This window comes from Pogona vitticeps, chromosome 4 (assembly GCF_051106095.1).
Source record: "Pogona vitticeps strain Pit_001003342236 chromosome 4, PviZW2.1, whole genome shotgun sequence".
Taxonomy (NCBI): domain Eukaryota; kingdom Metazoa; phylum Chordata; class Lepidosauria; order Squamata; family Agamidae; genus Pogona; species Pogona vitticeps.
In genome coordinates this window covers 195,411,266-195,430,893 of record NC_135786.1, presented here as the reverse complement: position 1 = coordinate 195,430,893, position 19,628 = coordinate 195,411,266, and the positions used below count along the sequence as shown (strand labels likewise).

The window sequence follows — 19,628 nt, the reverse complement described above, 5'->3', positions numbered from 1 at the left end:
GTATAGTCTTATACACGGAAAAATACAGTACTTTATTTCACACTCTATCTAACAGGGAAATCAGAATTAGGAGAAAGAGTTTTTGGGTCACTTCAGTTGTGATAGGTTTCACTTCAGAAACTAGCTTTGAGCTCTGGCATTTTTTTATATCAGAAAGCTAAGGTTTATGATTGCCAGGTCTCAGGCTTTGGCCCTGAGACTTCGGTATCAAACCCTGAGGACTGAAGAGTGGGCATCAAAATTTGAGTTTCAAATCCCAGATCTCAATTTATGAGATGCTGTTACCCTGGTAACCAAAACATTGAAGTTCATTATCTTGGTTTCGGAACACATCACTGAAACATACTCAGTAGTGCCTCTTTTTCTTTATTTTCCTGTAGAGCTTCTGCACTTCTGAATTGGGTAGAATTCAAAATGGTCACTGCCCCCCCCCCCCAAAATGGCTCTCTTCTTTGGTACAAAGCAGAAATTAATTTAATAGTAAAAAGCTACTGAGTATTTACAGAAAAAACATACATTATTCCAGAATGTACAAAGCATTCTTCCAGCAAGTCATTTTACTCAGCAGTTAAATATTCTTCTGAAGAAAGTGTAGTGTCTGAAGTGCACTTGTTAAAAATATTAAGTCACAGTATGTTGTTAAGTGCAAGCTTACTGTCAAAATGAACTAACAAAAAAGATATTTTTAGAATTTAAATTTCTTTCTCTCTTTCCTTCTTTTTAAAAAGAACATATTGCAAAAATAATTCTTCAAGATACTTTATTTAAAAGCAGATTTATAAGTTTTCCTGATAATTTAGTGCTGGAAGCAGTGCAATCCCATGCTTCAGAAGCAATCTCCATTTAGTTCAATGCAATGTGCTTCTCAGGAGATGTGCCAATGAATCAGCAAAATGATTCAGAGAAACAAAATTCAAGGAGGGGCCTACTTCATGGAACCATTGCTCTGTGACTTAGAATTCAGTTCATGGATTTTCCGTCAAATCACTGTTCTCACCCTCTGAAACTAAACAATGATGTCTGTGTGGTTCTTCAGCCTGCGTGATATAATGCAAGTCAGGTAGATTGAGAGGTAATATTTCTTTTTGACCATAAAACCTGTGGGAATATGGCAAAGCATAAAGTATTGCATTTAAATAATTTACAGCACTTCAGTCTTATTTCTTATATTGTATAGCTGCAAAAGTGTGGAAAAGTTTTTGTCAGCTTCTTAGCCCACACCAGAAAACATAAATGTTAATTACCATATTTGTCTTTCTTGTTGCCAAGGGCATCAACTGTTCCCTCTTGATTGATGCGTATAAAACCATGGGTCACCTTGTTGTAAAACAGAAGAGTATTGCCTTTCTCAAATTTCCACTTTTCTGCTGCCCACTGCATGTGTAGTAAAGGAAAGATAGACAAGCTGTCATCACACAGAAGGCAACGTGTAAAGCTGATTACTCACAGGATATAAAATTCATCTAGTCCAGTATGGTTTACTATGACTGTCAATGTTATCAGTCAGAAGATCTCCTTAGCCTTATCATGCTCCAGCTGAAGAAGCCAAAGATCAAACCCGCAAATTCATATGTACAAAATACCACATGCTTTGCTAGTAATCTGTGACCTCCTTCCCCAAAACCAAATGTATATCTATTAACCACCTCTTCTAACTAGTTGTATTAGACATACAGAAATAGACATAAAGAGAGTAAGCGTATGTTCTTGGGGGGAGGAGAGAAATAGCACAGATGATTCCCAGCATTAATTACTTCAGTGCAGTGGTTAATTTTTAAAAGCTTTTAAAAGAATAGATATTTACCATTTTTGTTTTCTTTATTTCCAGTTCTTGTCCTAAAAAATTACAAAATCCAGAAAAATTAAAGCATTCTATAAGAATCAGTGGTATATTATTTTCCCATGTACAAATCTTGCATGGTTCACTAACACTTACATTTCAATTCTAATCTGCAGATCTCCTGGTGGGAGCAGGCTTGGATGGGGTGGAAATCCCTGCCCAACCAGAAAAAAGGAACTGCAGCAGCTGCAGCAGGGAGCATGACAACAGCAGCTCTCAGGACGTACGGAAAGCTCTGTGAGCACCTATCTACATTTTGTGTATGCAGAAATCCACCAAAAGTTGTGGCAATGCAAGTGTTCTAAAAGGAGGGCAGTCACCTTTGGACCTATGGAATCCAAAGCCCCTTCATTTCCAAAAATGTCCCTGGAACTGGCCCAGAAACTACACCCAGCTGGAGCGTAATAATTTAACTCTGCCTGGATGGTTTCAGTATGGGAATGGGGTGGAGTATCAAAACAATTTATATCTTGTTCCTGATATTATGTTTACATTGTGAAGCCTGGATCTTGATCTTCGATGTATGTTGCTCATAAAGTAATGCCATGACTCCTCAAGAAATCTTCTGGTCTGCCACTGGCTGATACTTACTCATTGCTAAGGTATAATTATCAATGCCATATAGTTCTCTAACAATTTTGCCATCGTCTTCTCCTTGATCTAGCCACCTTTGGGGGAAAAAACGAGATTATGCAGTAAGCATAGATGCACTGTACAGAAATCAAAATATATTTTCTTTAGACTTGTCATTACGCTGGCCAAACACAGATTATGTAATTGCTGCATAATTGTATAACATAGGTAAGTGGAATTTGAAAAGTAGAACAAATTACCCACTTTTCCTTTTACAGTTTAATTATAAGGCTCAGATCCAGTAAGAAATTTGAACCACACTGTTACGAAGCTGCAGCTCATGACAGTAGTTCAGACTCCTGTTCAAAGAGCAAAAGTTGCACACAAATACCAGCATGAACAATTCATTTTCTTTGTTTCTAAAACGTTGGCTATCACAAAAGTATTGTGGTACTTATGCCTTAGTGAAGGGAAATGATTTGACTGTACTCCATAAGTGGAGGAGGGGCAAAAACAAATACAAGATCAAAACTTGGGATGTTATTTTTTTAAAAGATAATTAATTTGAATTACAGATCCAAGCATCTGCCGAAACAAGCTATCATTACCATTTTTGTTGTTATGTGTCATCAAGTTAGAGTCAACTTAAAGGTAAAGGTAAAGGTTCCCCTTGACAATTTTTGTCCAGTCGTGTTCGACTCTAGGGGGCAGTGCTCATCCCCGTTTCCAAGCCATAGAGCCAGCTTTTTGTCCAAAGACAATCTTCTGTGGTCACATGGCTAGTGCGACTTAGACACGGAACACCAAGGTGGTCCCTATTTATCTACTCGCATTTGCATGCTTTCGAACCGCTAGGTTGGCGGGAGCTGGGACAAGCGACAGGCGCTCACTCCATCGCGTGGATTCGATCTTACGACTGCTTGGTCTTCTGACCCTGCTTACAGCAATCCTAATAGAACTTTCAGCAGACTGGATAGGTCAGTGAGTTAAGTCTATGGCTGTGGAGCCAGATGTTGGGAGTTTGTTTCCTCACTGTGCCTCCTAGGGTGAAGAGTCAGCCTGTGTGGCCTTGGGCAGGCTACAAAGTCACAGAAATGCCCCTAGAAGAAGAGCATGCTAAACCACTTCAGCGTACTCTCTACTAAGAAAACCCTGGAAAACAGTTGCCATAAGTCAGAATTGACTTGATGGTGCACAATTATTATTTAATAGGATTTTCAAGGTACTTGAAATATATAAGGTCTGGCTAATTATTAACATTTATGTTCCAAATGGAAATCAAGATAATTTATTTAAACAATTACAACTAGAATTAACAAACAAAGATTATGATCACCATTGTGTGATAGGAGATGTTAATGCTGCTTTTGACAAAGAATTAAACACAAAATCAGATAAAATAACCAAAATAAGAGAGAGGAACGATCTCAAGAAATTTTCTACAACGGGCAGAAGAAGTAAATATCATAGATGACTGGAGGACATGTTACCCAAAGACAAAAGACTATACTTTTTATTCTAACATACATAAATCATGATCAAGAATTGATGCATGTTGGACCTCAACAAGCCTAATGAAAGAATTGGAGCAAATAGATATTTTACGTAACACATTTGCAGACCACTGTCCCATTTCATTACAACTGGGTAGCAAATGAAGAGAATTTAATTGGAAGCTCAATACTTCACATTTAAAAAATGAGGAGATTATCAAGCAAATAAAAGAAGACATGGACTTCTTCTTCAAACAGAACATGAGGCTAGAAACACCAGTGACAATGATTTGGGAGGCAAGTAAGGCATTCTTTAGAGGAGTAGCCATAAAATTTGCATCAAAACAAAAAAGAGAAAGATAGAAAAAATATAAGATTTTGGAAAATAGATTAGCCTCAGATGAACTACAGCTGAAACAAAATCCATCAAATACAGAACTGAAAGAGAAAATAAAGTTAGTACAACACCAGATAAATATATTGCTCACTGAGGATACTGCAAAGAAGCTTAAATTTGCAGAGCAATTTTTTTTTGAAAACACAAACAAGACAGGCAGATGGTTAGCATATAAATTAAGGAAAGAGAAGGAGAAAACAATAATACAAACACTGAAAGATGAAACAGGAACTGAGAAATTTAAACAAGAAGAAATAAAAAAGATTGTTGAGGACTTCTACCAAAATTTATATAGTAAATAGGAAGTAGACAAAGAATCCCAGAAAGAATATGTACTGAAATACAATAAAATGAAACTCACTAAAGATCACATGCAGTCCTTAAATGCGCCTTTAACATATGCAAAAATTATAGAAGCCCTCCAAAAGCAAAAAAATGGGAAATCACCAGGCACAGATGGTCTTCCAGGTGAATATTACAAGAATTAGAAAATGTATTGCTTAAACCATATAAGAAACTCTTAGAATTCATTGAAGAAAAAAGGGAGAATTGCCACCAAAGTGGTCCAAAGCGAAAATCTCTCTCGTCCATAAAGAAAACACGGAAGGTAAAGAAATCAGAAACTACAGACTGATCTCATTACTAAACGTGGATTACAAAATATATGCAACCATGCTGGCAACTAGATTGAAAATAATCTTAATACAGACAATGCATCAAGACCAATCGGGCTTCTTTCCAAAAAGGCAGATGAAAATTAATATAAGGATAATCTTAAATACTTTGGAATACTATGAAGCTCACCTGGAAAAGCAAATGGGTATGATATTCTTGGATGCAGAGAAAGCTTTTGATAATCTGAATTAGAATTTTATGATACACCAATTGGAAGTGCTACAAGTTGGAGAAAGATTTTTGAAATTAATTAAAGCAATTTATACCCAGCAAAAGGCAAAAGTTAGAATCAATGGAGCGCTGATGAAAGAAATACAAATACAGAAAGGCACAAGACAGTGGTGCCCACTCTCTCCATTACTATTAATTCTTACTCTGGAAATATTAAAAGCGAAAGCAAAGTGTGATGCTTATATATCGCCCCATAGTGCTTCAAGCACTCTCTGGGCGGTTTACAAGTTAATTATGCAGGCTACACATTGCCCCCCTCCCCCAGCAAGCTGGGTACTCATTTTACCGACCTCGGAAGGATAGAAGGCTGAGTCAACCTTGAGCCGGTTACCTGGGACTGAACCCCGGGTCGTGAGCACAGTTTTAGTTGCAGTACAGCAGTTTAACCACTGTGCCACGAGGCTCTTAATTGAGCAAATTAGAGATAAAAAGGAAATAAAAGGACTGAAAGTTTAAGCTGCAAACTTTTGCAGATGATCTAGTTATTATATTGGAGGATCCAATGGACTCAGTTGAAGACCTGATGGAGATGCTGATGAATTCTGGTGATATGGCAGGAATGAAAATAAACCAAAAGAAAACAAAAATATTTGTTAAAAATATGAGATATCAAGAATGACAGAAATTAATAGAAAGGACTAACTTTCAAGAAGAGAAGAGAGTCAGATACTTAGGGATTAAAATCACAAAGAAAACTAGTACATTATTTAAAGACAATTATATGAAGTTGATTAAAGAGATACAGAATAGCTTAGAGAGATGGGACAAATTACAGCCGTCATTGATGGGAAGAATAACTACCCCATCTCTAGTATACCTAAAATTTTATTTTTATTTCAGACTATTCACATAATATTAAAACAGTCATTTTTTTCAAGAACTTAACAAGATAATCATGAGATTTGTGTGGCAAGGTAAAAAACCAAGATTTAAAATCAAAGAAATGCAAGATGCCAAACAAAGAGCAGGTTTTGGTCTCCCAGATTGGGTATTGTATTATAGAGCCTGTGTATTAGTCTGGATAAAGGAATGGATAACTTTCGATAATGATAGATTACTCAAGTTGAAAGGACATGATTTACAGTTAGGTTGGCATGCTTTTCTATGGTACAAAAAAGATAAAGAGCAGAAAAGTTTCAACAAGCATATGGTAAGAAGAGCCCAGGGAAGGGCTGAAAATGCTGAGGGTTTAATCTGAGCCAGGAGTTCTCCCAGAAGCTTTAGCCAAAATCTTTTGGGTTATTAATGCTGTTGTAAGTGCTGTGGTCTAAATCACAGCCACAAATTGCTGCTAGTTAATGAGTTGTCAATTGTATTCCTTGTTATGAATCAGTCACATGACCTAGCACAAGATAAGTAGTGGAAATTTGCTTCTGTGGTTTATGCCTCTCCCTGCAAATAATCATTGTACTCACAACAGTATAAATTACATATGGGGACGAATAAAAAACAGATTGTGGTATTCATCAGAAATCACTGATTCATTAAATATTTGTCCCATCATATTCGTGGGTTCCAGAGGCCCCCACAAATATGAAGGGTTGAATATTTCCCTATTTTTATTCATCCCCCATATGAAGACAGGGAAGGCTAGCTTTCCCTCTCTTTATATGGCTTTCCCATTTCTGCCTACCAGCCCACCAATCAGCTGATCGACAAGCTGATAGACAGCCACCCACCCCCACAGCATATCCCCCTTCCTCTCCCTACTTTAGCTGCCACCCCCACCCACCCCCGCCGACGCACCCCCACTGTAATCGCCACCACTGTCTCTGCTGCCACAGCCTATAGAGAGGGGCACTGGCTGCCCTTTGCAAAGATGGTGGCTGCGGCTTCATTTAGGGTAGAGAAGCTGCAGCTGCCATCTTTGCAAAGGGCAGCTTGTATTCCCTTAGCCTGCCTTAGTAACCCCCCCACAAATTAATGAATAAATTCGTGTTTCATCGGTTCATGGGGGGGGGAAGCTTCGTGCTTCGTGAACTTTGATGAATCACAAAGTAGGACAACTCGCCAAAATGGTGAGTTCTCCCCATCTCTAGTATAAATAACCAGTAACACTAAAAGCCATATAACCAAGGATCAGAGATATAAGAGGTAAACATCACCCACACAGATAAGTCCAGATGGACTGGAACTATGAGCTGGTCATTATTTCCCTTCCAAATTAGAAACTCCACAAACCTGTGGCAGAGGAAGTGGTAATCCACATTAGTTATTGGGTCCTTAACTATAATTTTCTCCAGAAACCAACCATTTCCTAGAAGAAATCACAAAGATCCCACTATGAACCTTTTGCATTCTTAGTTAAACCGAGATGCAGTAGACATGGATATCAGTATCAGGTGATAGTTCACAAATACCAGTGGTTCCCAAACTTTTTCGAGTTATGGCCCCCTTTTATAATAGCCAAGCAACTTGTGACAACCCCTGCCACATTTGCATAAAAAGGCACTTTTAATGGGGTAAAGGCATCCCTTCTCAAAAAGTAGAGACCTATTCCCAACTCCTCCCCTCCGAGTGCCTGCTTCTTATACATACATACACGTATATGCTAACTTTAATATCCTGCTCTGAAAGGTCAAGGAAGAAATTATTAAACAAACACTAAAACATGTATAAGGCGACCTGCAATCCCCCAGAAAACGCTTCATGACCCCCTGAGTGTCACAACCCACAGGTCGGGAAACACTGACATATATGAATGGGACATCACAGAGCTCATCAGCATGTGTCCAGTTTCTGCTTGCTTGAGGACTGTGGTTTGAATCTCTGCCAGGTGTGGAAAGGAAAATAAAGGATCAGCTACAGAATTCTGCTGGCAGCCATGTTTACACTGAATGTGTCTGTACAATACTGGAAGAAGAGCAAACCCTCCAAGGAACCAATGGGGCTGGACCTCAAGGAGCAGAACTCCACTGTATAATGTGCAGGCAGGACAGTTGAAAAGGGTTGCTGCACTGGAGTTGGAGCATTTGGATATTCCATTTGCCTCCCTTGCCCCTCACTAAAGTCACAGTTTCTGGCATTGCCTTGAACACACAGCAGCTGCCAGTTGATAGGAATAAGGAAGGATTTTACACAAAAGGTGTAAAATTGCCTGGAGTTCTTTTTCTGTAATATATGCTTTAATTCCGATGAGTGAGATATTATAATTTGTAAGCACTGGGCACAATCCTATTCTGTGAGAGTAGGTAGGTTTCTCCTTTCCCCCTAACAGACCTCAGGGACAATAGCCTAGGCCACTGCCCAACTAAGGGGCCAATGCTGGCCCAACTCTAGGTACAGTAGAGAGGAGAACATTAATTCACACTTTTTTGAGCTTCCTGCAAGGGAATTAGCAAGCATGCACTTCTTTGACAAAGAAAGTGACAAGAAGTTGAACCATAACACAATAATTTGAGCTTCTTAGAGATCAAAAATGGTACATGTATTGTACAATCTTTTGATGTATTCCGTGCTGTCAAATTGGAACCAATTTATAGCAACTCCAAAAGGGCCTTCAAGGAAAGTGAGATACTTAAGGAGTTTCCATGGCCATGTGGGGATTCAAAAACTCTAGCCAACTCTAGGTGTGGAAGCAGTCACACAGCAGCTCATAGCATCTTAGGATCTCATTTCTAACACCTCAAAGGGTCTCCCAATCTGGGATCGGCAGGATGTGCCAGTAAGGCGAACAATGAATGGATCCATGCCCTATGCAGCACCAAAACTCTGTCTCAGCTGTAAAACCATTAATCCTCAACAAAGGAGGGTCCGTCTTTCTTCCTGACACCCTCTTTTCTCTCCTGTGCCAATATCCACTAAGAGCAAAAAGGTTTTACTCAGTGTCATCTCAAGCACATTGTTTTGCCACTGAGACCATGGGTTCATCTGCCAGTGCTATGGAATCAAAGATAAGCATGGCTGTCTAAATGGTTCCTTTGTACTACATATTAAAAGGCAACACATATTATAAACAAATTATTCTCCAGAACAATTTTCAGTAAACAATGAGATGTTTAGCATCTGCGGAAAAACAATCCAATCCCACTGATTCTGCTGTAAAAGCTATTGTCTTCTATTGAATGATGAAGTGCTGCCATTTACTGAATGATAAAATATAGCATAATTTTGCCACATTCCAGGAGCATAGACAACCAATGTTTCAATCATTAGCCACTGAGAACAGAGGTACGCACTGCAGATTGTGACAAGTTTGGAAGAAGTGTGCAATATTGGCAAATGAAAAGCGTAGCTGTAAAGGATTGATTTCTTTATGCTGCAGATCTCAATAGAAGCTTGAAAATCAATTTATCTTTTCAAAAATGACATTATTTTCCTTCAGAATTTACAAATGTACAAAATGTATACACAGTTGTATGTGAAAACTGAGTGTCTATTTTGTTGCAGTTCTTACAAAGCTGCCCCGAGTAGACATGGTCTAGAGGGGCGGGGTATAAATTAAATAAATAAATAAATAAATAAATAAATAAATAAATAAATAAATAAATAAATAAATAAATAAATAAATAAATAAATAAATAAATAAATAAAATGATGGTGGATATGTTTTGTCCATTTCCCCCTCATACGACTTGTTTGCCACAATTGTCTCACATATCAGTTGTTTGACACAGGGAGCCGTTGTTTCTTCAAGACATACATAGATTCTATGAGCCCACCAGTCATATGGCCATCGATCATTTCTGTGTTACACAACTCAGTGTGTAGCTATAGCATCCACTAATTATATTGCCCATTCTGACCTGAGCCAAGTCCGTTGTGTCCAATAACAATCTTACGTAATTTTCCAAGGTGCACAGCTTCAAGTGAGAAGACATCAGTCTGCAATTAAGCAATTAAAACATAACCAGATTCGAGAAATATGTGAGTTATATCTCGAAAAACAATATATCTAGCATTAAATATTGTGGCTAGCTCCTGGTTAAAGCCACACTGAGGGTCATGTTTTGCTCTCACAAGAAAAATCAGCCATAAATATCTTCGACCTGAATACTGACATTATACTTGTTATGAAATCATATCATTGTCTGTGCTAAAGTAAATTCTGTTGAGATCAATGGATTTCTGTGAACTAAGCCTTACTGAGCATTTACTCTAAGAAATACCTGCAAGTTTGCAAACTTAGGTTATACCTAAAGGAATGTACTTTTCCAATTCAAATGTGGACCATAAACTTATTGTGAAATACTGCAGCACTTGGATGGCTATTCTTCTATAAATTTTATTTTCAAATAGGAGTCCAACAGGCACTTTCAAGCTGAATTATTCAAGACCTTACTGAATTATTAGATTGTCTAAGGCTAATACAAGTGAAGAAACATTCCATAGAGACCAAGAAGGGAAAGGCCATGCACTTGCAACAACCTGCCAGCTTCTAAACACAGAAGATTCCTGCAGAGCAAATTGCCCCAAATAACTCAAGCATCTAAGCCAAGCCACGTGGGGTCAATAGCCAATCTGGTGTTAACATCATTTGTTAACCAAAAGATCTCTGATATGCTACTGAAAATAGTCCATATACTGTTCAATATTTATACAAATAGAACTCCAGTTGTGGAAGGTGCAACTACTGCTTATGACCAGCACTTGTCGGATCACCATGGCAACATCCACACTTGGAGCTCCACATGTGCATAAGGACCGAACAGGATGCTTGCCAGGATCTCCTACCATATCACTCAAAGTGGCATAATTTTGGGGATTGGCTTATGCTTTAGAGATATGTGTGCATATTAATAAATCTGTAGAAATATTTGCAACAGTTTGGGGACAGGAGGAGGAAACCTACAAATTTATTATTTTAATCCACTCACTTGTCCTTTCAGATACATCCTAGGGTTCTTTGATTTAAGGAGTTGTCGGGATCCTGTGTCACCTTTTTCTCCATAGACCACAATGTAGACATCAGCTTCTGTTCCAGCATTCCATAGATCCCCTGTCACTATGTGCACCTCATACATTGTCACTGACAATAAGAGACAACTGTCTTATCATACATGCATTATTTGTGCTTAACAGTTTTTTCAGACATCCTTAACTTAATCAACATCTTATATATGTTACTGAAACTGAATCCCAAGAAGATGGAGGCCCAGCACCGACATGCCTTTTATGTCTGGGAATAGGGTGTACAGCCTTTTCTAGATGGAATTGTACCCCCTTGGAAGAGTCATGAATGATGTGATCCAGCTTTTCCCTTGATACTCAGGTGCTTTCTATGCCTTTTACCAACTATTTCTGAATAGCAAACCTAGCCACAGTTGATCATTCTTCAGTAACATCCTAAACAGGTTAAAGTAATACACTGTATTTCATGCTGTGCTTTAAAGACAAGTTAGAAGTCCCATCTGTTCCAGAATGTATCTCTAATAAATTTCCTTTAGTTTCCCATACTAAAGCTTATGGTGGTAATGTCCTCATAAATACAATGATCACATCAAAAATAGGTATCTTTATATTCTGTACCATCTACAGTACCTGGAAGAAGAGGCTGGCCGTGATGTAAAACAGGCACTTCCTGGCAGATTATACCATCATCCTGGTTTTGTGCCAGCCACCTATCAACAGGAAAACTGAAGTGTTCCTCTGTCACAAGATTTTGCAGTTGCACCTGAAATACAAGCAACTAAGCTTAAAGAATAGGAGTAGTTTTAGGAGAAGTAGCCATGTTAGTCTGTGCTAGCATGTCAGGCAAAACCAAAACAAAAATGAAAAATAAGAAGACAAGAAAGTTGTGGCACCTTATAGACTAACTGCTATATTTTAATGTGAGCTTTTGTGCACATAGATGTTTGAAGAAGTGGAATTGTCCACAAAAGCTCACATTAAAATATAGCAGTTAGTCTATAGGGTGCCACAATCTTCTTGTCTTCTTTTTTCATTTTTGTTTTGGTTTTGCATGGCATAATGAATAGAAATGTGCTTTTAAAAAACTATATTAGACTATTATGCTATTACAGCCCATGCTATTGGAACAGATAATCACATTTCATGCTGAATTTTAAAAACATGGGTTGTCTTCTATGTTAACACAATATGTCAAGATGTTTCATAAATTTGCAAGGATGTATGTACTGTATGTGTATGTATGCATGATGGCAGGCCCCATCATGATTTATATAAGTATAGTGCATGACCACACTTTTAAAAGATGCCTACAATGTTTGTATGATTTTTGCTCAGCAACACTCAGTTGAGATGGGCATGAACTGTCAAAATGGTGAATTGTTTTGATTTGTGGTTTGTGGAAGTCCACAAATCACAAATTTATGAACTTTTCCTGAACAAACTGAAAATCGGGGCATGGGTTTGTTCGGATTTTTGTTTTACACAGTCCAGTGACTATCTTAAAACAAAAACAACAACTATGTGTGCCTCCCCACCCAAACAGCCTGCTCCCTGGCCCATTTCCCACTACCCCCATTGCCTCCCTACCTTTTCCTACTGCCTGCTCCTCTTCTTCTTCCTCTGTCACTGCTACCACCACCTTGATATGCAGCCGGCCCCTGCAGGCCAGAAGCCTCGGCACATGTCCCTGCCTCTCAGCTGACTTGTTGTTGTTGTTGTTGTTGCTGCTGTTGTTTAGGCAGCCTGGCCTGTCAGACAGCCAGGTGACCTCTGCACATGCCCTCACCTCTCAGGTCAGAGGCAGATAATGTGTAGATGCAAAGATAGCAGGCCCAGCTCCTAGAAGGGAAGCCAAGCCACTGTCTCTCTAGATGGCAGCGGCAGTGGCAGCAGGACAAGGTAAGGAGGGCTCAAGGGTTCAAATCATTTTGTCCAGGTCATAGCTAGGGAAAATGTTTGACTGAATGCCATACCAGTCAGTATTATTTTCCCACTCTGAGGTCAAACATAGAAGAGACACGCTTTCAGTGAGGATGCTTCACTGGTCTGCAAGCTCATTACCACAAGAAAAAAATGCATACAAAGTCTTGATGATGCACAGGGATGCTTGCGAGAAAGTATTTCCTTGTATACATACATCATTTTTTAGTGGACAAAACAGAAAACTTTGAACTTATAGTGAGAAAGATTGAGAGTAACAGTTTCCAGTAACATGCTTTTGCTAGAATTGCAAGTTTCAATGTGTTTTCTTAGGGTCTAGCAGGTGAACTTCTGATGTTGTTCTGGATGGAAGATATAAACACAGGATTAAAAGCCTTGAAGATTTTAGAATTCACTTCCAAGGAACCACTGATTACTATGTGACATTAGAAGCATTTGCCATCTGTGTATTCTCAAAGGCTTTCATGGCCATGGTTGTTGTAGGTTTTTCAGGCTGTTTGGCCGTTTTCTGAAGGTTTTTCTTCCTAACATTTCACCAGTCTCTGTGGCCAGCATCTTCAGAGGACAGGAGTCTATGTTAAAACACACAGTTCTAACACTTGTCCTCTGAAGATGCCGGCCACAGAGACTGGCAAAACGTTAGGAAGAAAAACCTTCAGAACACGGCCAAACAGCCCAAATAACCTAAAACAACCATTTGCCATCTATTCTTTAGTTCTTAATGCTGCATAGAAAGACACTAATCATTTTAATTATTTTCCCTTTATGTAAATAGTGTGGCAACATGATGCACTCAGTATACTTTGTTTTTCCGTGACTATGTACATAAAGCATCAGTCATGGTTTCTTCCACTATACAGAGTTTCCACTCAGATTTTGATTCCTAAAGAGAAACATAAGAGAAGGCAATACAACTTCTCTGGGGACTAAGTTTTTTGTTCTGATGACTGAATGTAATGACTTCCCTTTGAATATATTTCCAGTTAAGTAAGTAAGGAACAAATATTTATATGAAAATAGTTCACCGATATATTTAATCTCATTTCTGTACAAAACTTGTTTCTGAGTTTGTGATTTATCACCTTGGAAACTGAAAACATAAGAAGAAAGACAGGGACATTTTATGTTTGTTCACGATGGAACACTTGAGAACAAAAACTATTATACTGTATATGTTTTTCTACATACACTTGTTCCAGAAATAAACTGGTAACTATGCACAACAGATGAGAACAACTCTTACAGTTAACAGAATGAATCTGCACCATGTTTACCTCAGTTCTGCATGTTCTGCAATACAGTCACTGACAGACTCCAGAAAGCCCTAAGACATGCTTCTCCAAGCTTACAGATCAGAGCAGGCACATTTGTCAGGTCCTGGAGCCAAATCACTGTCCAGAGGACTCACCAGAGACCAGATGGAGCCAATTCACCTTCCAGAGGACCTACCTGGGGGCACATAGACCACAGCAATGCCCCTTCCCATTACAAAAATGAATCTGAAAGTGGCTAGAAGTCCACTCCTAATTTGGAAGAACGGCATATAAGAATCAAACACAGGCTACCATTTTCATAGTCAACTTTCCACTTGAGACTTTGGCCTGAAGCTATGTATGAATGTATGCTGGTATAACTGTGATTGCATAAATCACAGTGGCAAAATGCCATGAATTAACAAGTTACTACTTGTGTTTCCTGGTCATGTGAACAGGCACAGAACTACGAATGTGAGCAGCAATTTTGTACTTAGCAGGGATTCTCCAGCACAATTTACACAATTACACTGGTGGAAATCTGCAGTAGGATTCCGGCCAATTGCTGTTTTACTAACATGATTAATTACCTTGGAGAAGTTCCTAAAATTTTGCAAGACATGAGTCCATTATTTTTACCTTATCCCAAGTACAAAGTCCTATTTATTAGAGAATGGTGCCTTTAGTTATGACAATAATATTTATTACAGAACCATTTCTTTAGTAATGGCAACAAGTTATTTCCTACATTTGCCATGATAGAGGGAGCTGTATTAGACTGTGTTGCAAAACCATCAAAATCCTGTGGCACCTTAAAGATTGGCAACTTTTGTGTGGCATAAGTTTTTGTGCAGTGTAGCCCATTACTTCAGATGTATGGACCTGATGTAACGGTCAACAATACACACACACACACACACAAAGCTAGTCTTTAAGATACCACAAGACTCTTTGCTGTTCTAACACTCTAGCCATGTGACAGGAAGTATGTGCATGACTCATGTTTGGTGAAGCAACAGGTGTGCAGTTTGCTGGAATCATCAGGGAGCAGGTTTATTTAATAGAATAACTCACCTCTTTGCAATGCCAAGCAGGAGTTTCCCCCGAGTTACTGTGTCCTACCCGTATTTTGTAGAGCTCTCCAATGTCTAGTGTGTGAATCTGTTAAAATAACAACACACAAAAAATCAATAGTTCAACAAGTTTCTTCATTTCCACATCAGGGGTTCCCAGTCAAACACTTTTAATTAATCCTTTAATTGGCTTTAAAGGGGGGGGGGCAGGAGGAACTCAGACAAAAAGCTTCATCAAGGATAGAATATATAAGGATTTCTTTCCAGGGAAGCCTAGACTATCCATTTTCAAGGATATGGCTTCTGCAATGCAGTGTAAACACCAGCATTACTAACCCCTATTTACCGGAATTAAGATTGCCGTAAGAAATATCAACAACCTCCGATATGCAGATGATACCACTCTGATGGCAGAAAGTGAGGAGGAATTAAAGAACCTTGTAATGAGGGTGAAAGAGGAGAGTGCAAAAAGCGGCCTGAAACTCAACATCAAAAAAAACGAAGATCATGGCCACTGGTCCCATCACCTCCTGGGAAATAGAAGAGGAAGATATGGAGGCAGTGACAGATTTTACTTTCTTGGGCTCCATGATCACTGCAGATGGAGACAGCACGAAATTAAAAGACGGCTGCTTCTTGGGAGGAAAGCAATGACAAACCTTGACAGCATCTTAAAAAGCAGAGACATCACCTTGCCAACAAAAGTCCAAATAGTCAAAGCTATGGTTTTTCCTGTTGTGATGTATGGAAGTGAGAGCTGGACCATAAAGAATGCAGTCCGCCGAAGAATTGATGCCTTTGAATTGTGGTGCTGGAGAAGGCTCTTGAGAGTCCCCTGGACTGCAAGGTGAACAAACCTGTCAATTCTGAAGGTAATCAACCCTGAGTGCTCACTGGAACGACAGATCCTGAAGCTGAGGCTCCAGTACTTTGGCCATCTCATGAGAAGAGAAGACTCTTTGGAAAAGACCTTGATGTTGGGAAAGTGTGAAGGCAAGAGGAGAAGGGGACGACCGAGGATGAGATGGCTGGACAGTGTCTGCAAAGCAACCAACATGAAATTGACACAACTACGGGAAGCAGTGGAGGATAGGAGGGCCTGGCGTGCTCTGGTCCATGGGGTCACAAAGAGTCGGACACGACTTATTTATTTATTTATTTATTTATTTATTTATTTTATTTATATCCCGCCTATCTAGTCAATAGACCACTCTAAACAACTAAACGAATGAACAATTTACCTTTGAGATTAACCATGCCTTCCCATGCTCCTTTTGTGATGGCATTTTGGCATGTCCAGACAGGCCCTCTATCTTTCTAGTGCCTTCAGATGATAAATAGTTCAAGTGAATAGTAATGTCGTGTATCTAAATACATAACTTGGAGGAACATTCAAACAAAATCAATGTTTTTATGTTCCAAATTGCTTAGCATTTATGCTTAGCCTTAATGCACCAACATATTTGGTAACATACTAAAAGAGAATTATGTAGGCTAGAATGGTCTTGGAACATTTGCCGGCTTATTACCATGAGTTACTAAAAGATTTGCCAAGATCATTTTACAGCTGGAAGTGCCTCTACTGTTTACTTTTTGTGTTTCCTTTTCTTTATTCTTACAGCAATAGTAGTTAGAATATTAAGAATATAATCCCTGTATTTTTACTCTGAAATAAGTCTTAGTATGTCCAGCAGATCTTATTCCCAGGTAAGTAGGTTTACAATGTTAGTCTATTTAAAAATAAAGTCATTTTTAAAAAGCATAAACAAATGAACTAACTAAAGCTACAATGTCAAAGGTAGATAATTAGAATGTTAATAAAAACTTTCCCTTCCCACTGAAGAGACGTCCATATAATAGATTGAGTCCCAAGCATTTAAAATGTGTCCTTCCAAAAATAAAGTTTGTTAATTGGTGGGCCAAACTGTGTAGTGACTGTGTTCACATATTGAATAAATTGGAGCCAAATGTAGCTGATTTGCACTTCATAGAAGAAGAGGATTTAGTCTTGAAGTATGAAATAAGCATGAAAGATCACTCTGAGGGAGCCTATGGTGAGTTGCCAATGCTGGGGCTTTCCTCCAAACTGTCTTCTTGCATATTGTGATTGGCAAAAAGCAAACCAGACAGCCAATCTGATACAATAAGCTTAGGAACCTGTCCAGTTTTGCATCTTATTTTTCCTTTTTGCTTTCCCTACCTTGTAACCAAACTGGTATTTTGCCATTTCTGTCTGTGGATGCTATGGATTATCAGCATCCAAACATGGGCTACAAAGTAACAGGTTGATGAGGAGAACATACACCCTTTTAATTCATACAGGTAGACTGAAATATATTCTATAATGAATAATATTAATGTTTGCTTACCAAAGAAGCTAACTGTCTCTAATTTTTATATAATGTGGTCCCTAAAAAAGGGACATGGTGGCACTGTGGGTTAAACGGCAGAAGCCTCTGTGCAAGGTTGGAAGACCAGCAGTTGTAAGATCGAATCAACATGATGGAGTGAGATCCTGACGCTTGTCTGAGTTCCTGCCAACCTAGCAGTTCAAAAGCATGTAAATGCGATTAGATAAATAGGTACCACCATGGTAGGAAGGTAACGACATTCCGTGTCTAGTCGTGCTGGCCACGTGACCACAGAAACTGTCTTCGGACAAACTCTGGCTCTATGGCTTGGAAACGGGGATGAACACCACCCCCTAGAGTTGGACACGACTGGACTAAATGTCACCTTTTTACTACTTTAAAAACAATCAGTATTCATATTGTTTACTTACAGTGAAGATATCTGTGTTTCCTCTTTCAAACACCCTTTTCTCTTCTCCATATAGAAAGATAGCTCCTGAATTACTTTTATCTCCATATAATGTAATATAAACTTGTGAGCTGGTACCCGCAGATGGCTGGTCATTGGTATGAACTGTTACCTTCCATTTCATTGCTACAGAAACACACACACACACAAAGAAAGATTTATAACTCTGGTGTCCCTTTGATTCAAGTAGAGGTCCACCTCCTTTAAATTACTAATCCCCAACAATGGATTCAGTGTAAATCAAAAAGAGTATGTGCCCATCATGACAGTCCACAAATGTTTTCAAGGAGAGTCCATACATTTTACTCTGTGTGTATGCGTGTTAATATATGAGTGCAAGATTAAGCAAAGCCGTGAAAAACCATTTAAAATCAGCAAAGGGTGCAGATGAAAAACAACATAGCAGTATAGGTTAGACTGCATGTACTAGTCTAAAAAGATATGCTTTTACTCCTTTCTTAAATTTGGTTAGAGTGGAAATAAATCATAACTCAGAAAGGAGTGTATCCCATAGTCTAGGAGCCACAAGAGGAGAAGGTTCCATTCCTGCATTCTACTTTGGTGGCCTTCTGAATTTTTGATATTTGAAGAAGGCCTCTCCTGAAGATCTTAAAGTTCAATCAGGCTCAGATTACAAACTGTGTGAGTACTGTTAGGAATCTGGTATTTGTTTGATCATGCATTTATGCAGCCAATTATTCATAGAGACAATTTAAGACATGAAGACATATTTCATTAATCCCACATCCAAAAATATTCCATTTGGTTTCCATAATTTCTTTCCCATATGAAAACTGTGTCTAAAGAAGGATGATACAATCACTTTAAAATATTAAAGTTTCTACAAAACTGTGGACATTAAAGCTGTATCAAAATAGGACTTAGGAAGCCTTAGTTTGAATCTTCACTTAGCCAAGGAAGCTCACGGGGGGTGTGGTAGCGGTAAAACCACTCTGTAAATATCTCACCTACCTAGAAAGCCGAATTAGGGTCATTATAAGTCAGTTCTGATTTGACAGCACATAACGTGGTGGCGCTGTGGGCTAAACCGCAGAAGCCTGTGCTGCAGGGTCAGAAGACCAAGCAGTCGTAAGATCGAATCCACGCGACGGAGTGAGCGCCCGTTGCTTGTCCCAGCTCCCGCCAACCTAGCGGTTCGAAAGCATGCAAATGCGAGTAGATAAATAGGTACCATCTCTGGCACTGGCCATGTGACCATGGAAAGATTGTCTTCGGACAAACGCTGGCTCTATGGCTTGAAGAGCGGGATGAGCGCCGCCCCCTAGAGTCGGACACGACTGGACAAAAATTGTCAAGGGAAACCTTTACCTTTACCTAACAACAACAAGCCTATACCAACCTTCTCATAATGAAATTGGCTAGGAAACCAGAAGAAGCAACACTGAATATTGCTAAAGAAAATTCTTTAGGAGACCATAGTTTACTCTCCAGTTGAAACATTTTTCAGGAACCAGTGGAAAC

The 19,628-nt window shown here is 39.0% G+C and overlaps 2 protein-coding genes across 7 annotated transcripts in view; both read right to left on the bottom strand.

The window, feature by feature from the left end:
- The window catches only part of RP1 (RP1 axonemal microtubule associated), a 276,632-nt gene that overhangs the window by 191,752 nt on the left and 65,252 nt on the right, over positions 1-19,628 (bottom strand). For all 5 annotated transcript variants that reach the window (XM_072998928.2, XM_072998925.2, XM_078393749.1 and 2 more), the window contains 9 exons: positions 18,109-18,272; positions 15,328-15,414; positions 11,690-11,822; positions 11,026-11,177; positions 9,955-10,033; positions 7,391-7,466; positions 2,432-2,508; positions 1,805-1,836; positions 1,245-1,374 (listed from right to left, as the gene is read on the bottom strand). In XM_072998928.2, coding sequence (XP_072855029.2) covers positions 1,245-1,374; positions 1,805-1,836; positions 2,432-2,508; positions 7,391-7,466; positions 9,955-10,033; positions 11,026-11,177; positions 11,690-11,822; positions 15,328-15,414; positions 18,109-18,272 — 930 coding nt within the window. The remainder of the gene's footprint in view (positions 1-1,244; positions 1,375-1,804; positions 1,837-2,431; positions 2,509-7,390; positions 7,467-9,954; positions 10,034-11,025; positions 11,178-11,689; positions 11,823-15,327; positions 15,415-18,108; positions 18,273-19,628) is intronic.
- Positions 1-19,628, bottom strand: part of LOC144589330 (uncharacterized) — a 146,300-nt gene that overhangs the window by 81,618 nt on the left and 45,054 nt on the right. The gene's annotated exons all lie outside the window — the stretch shown is intronic.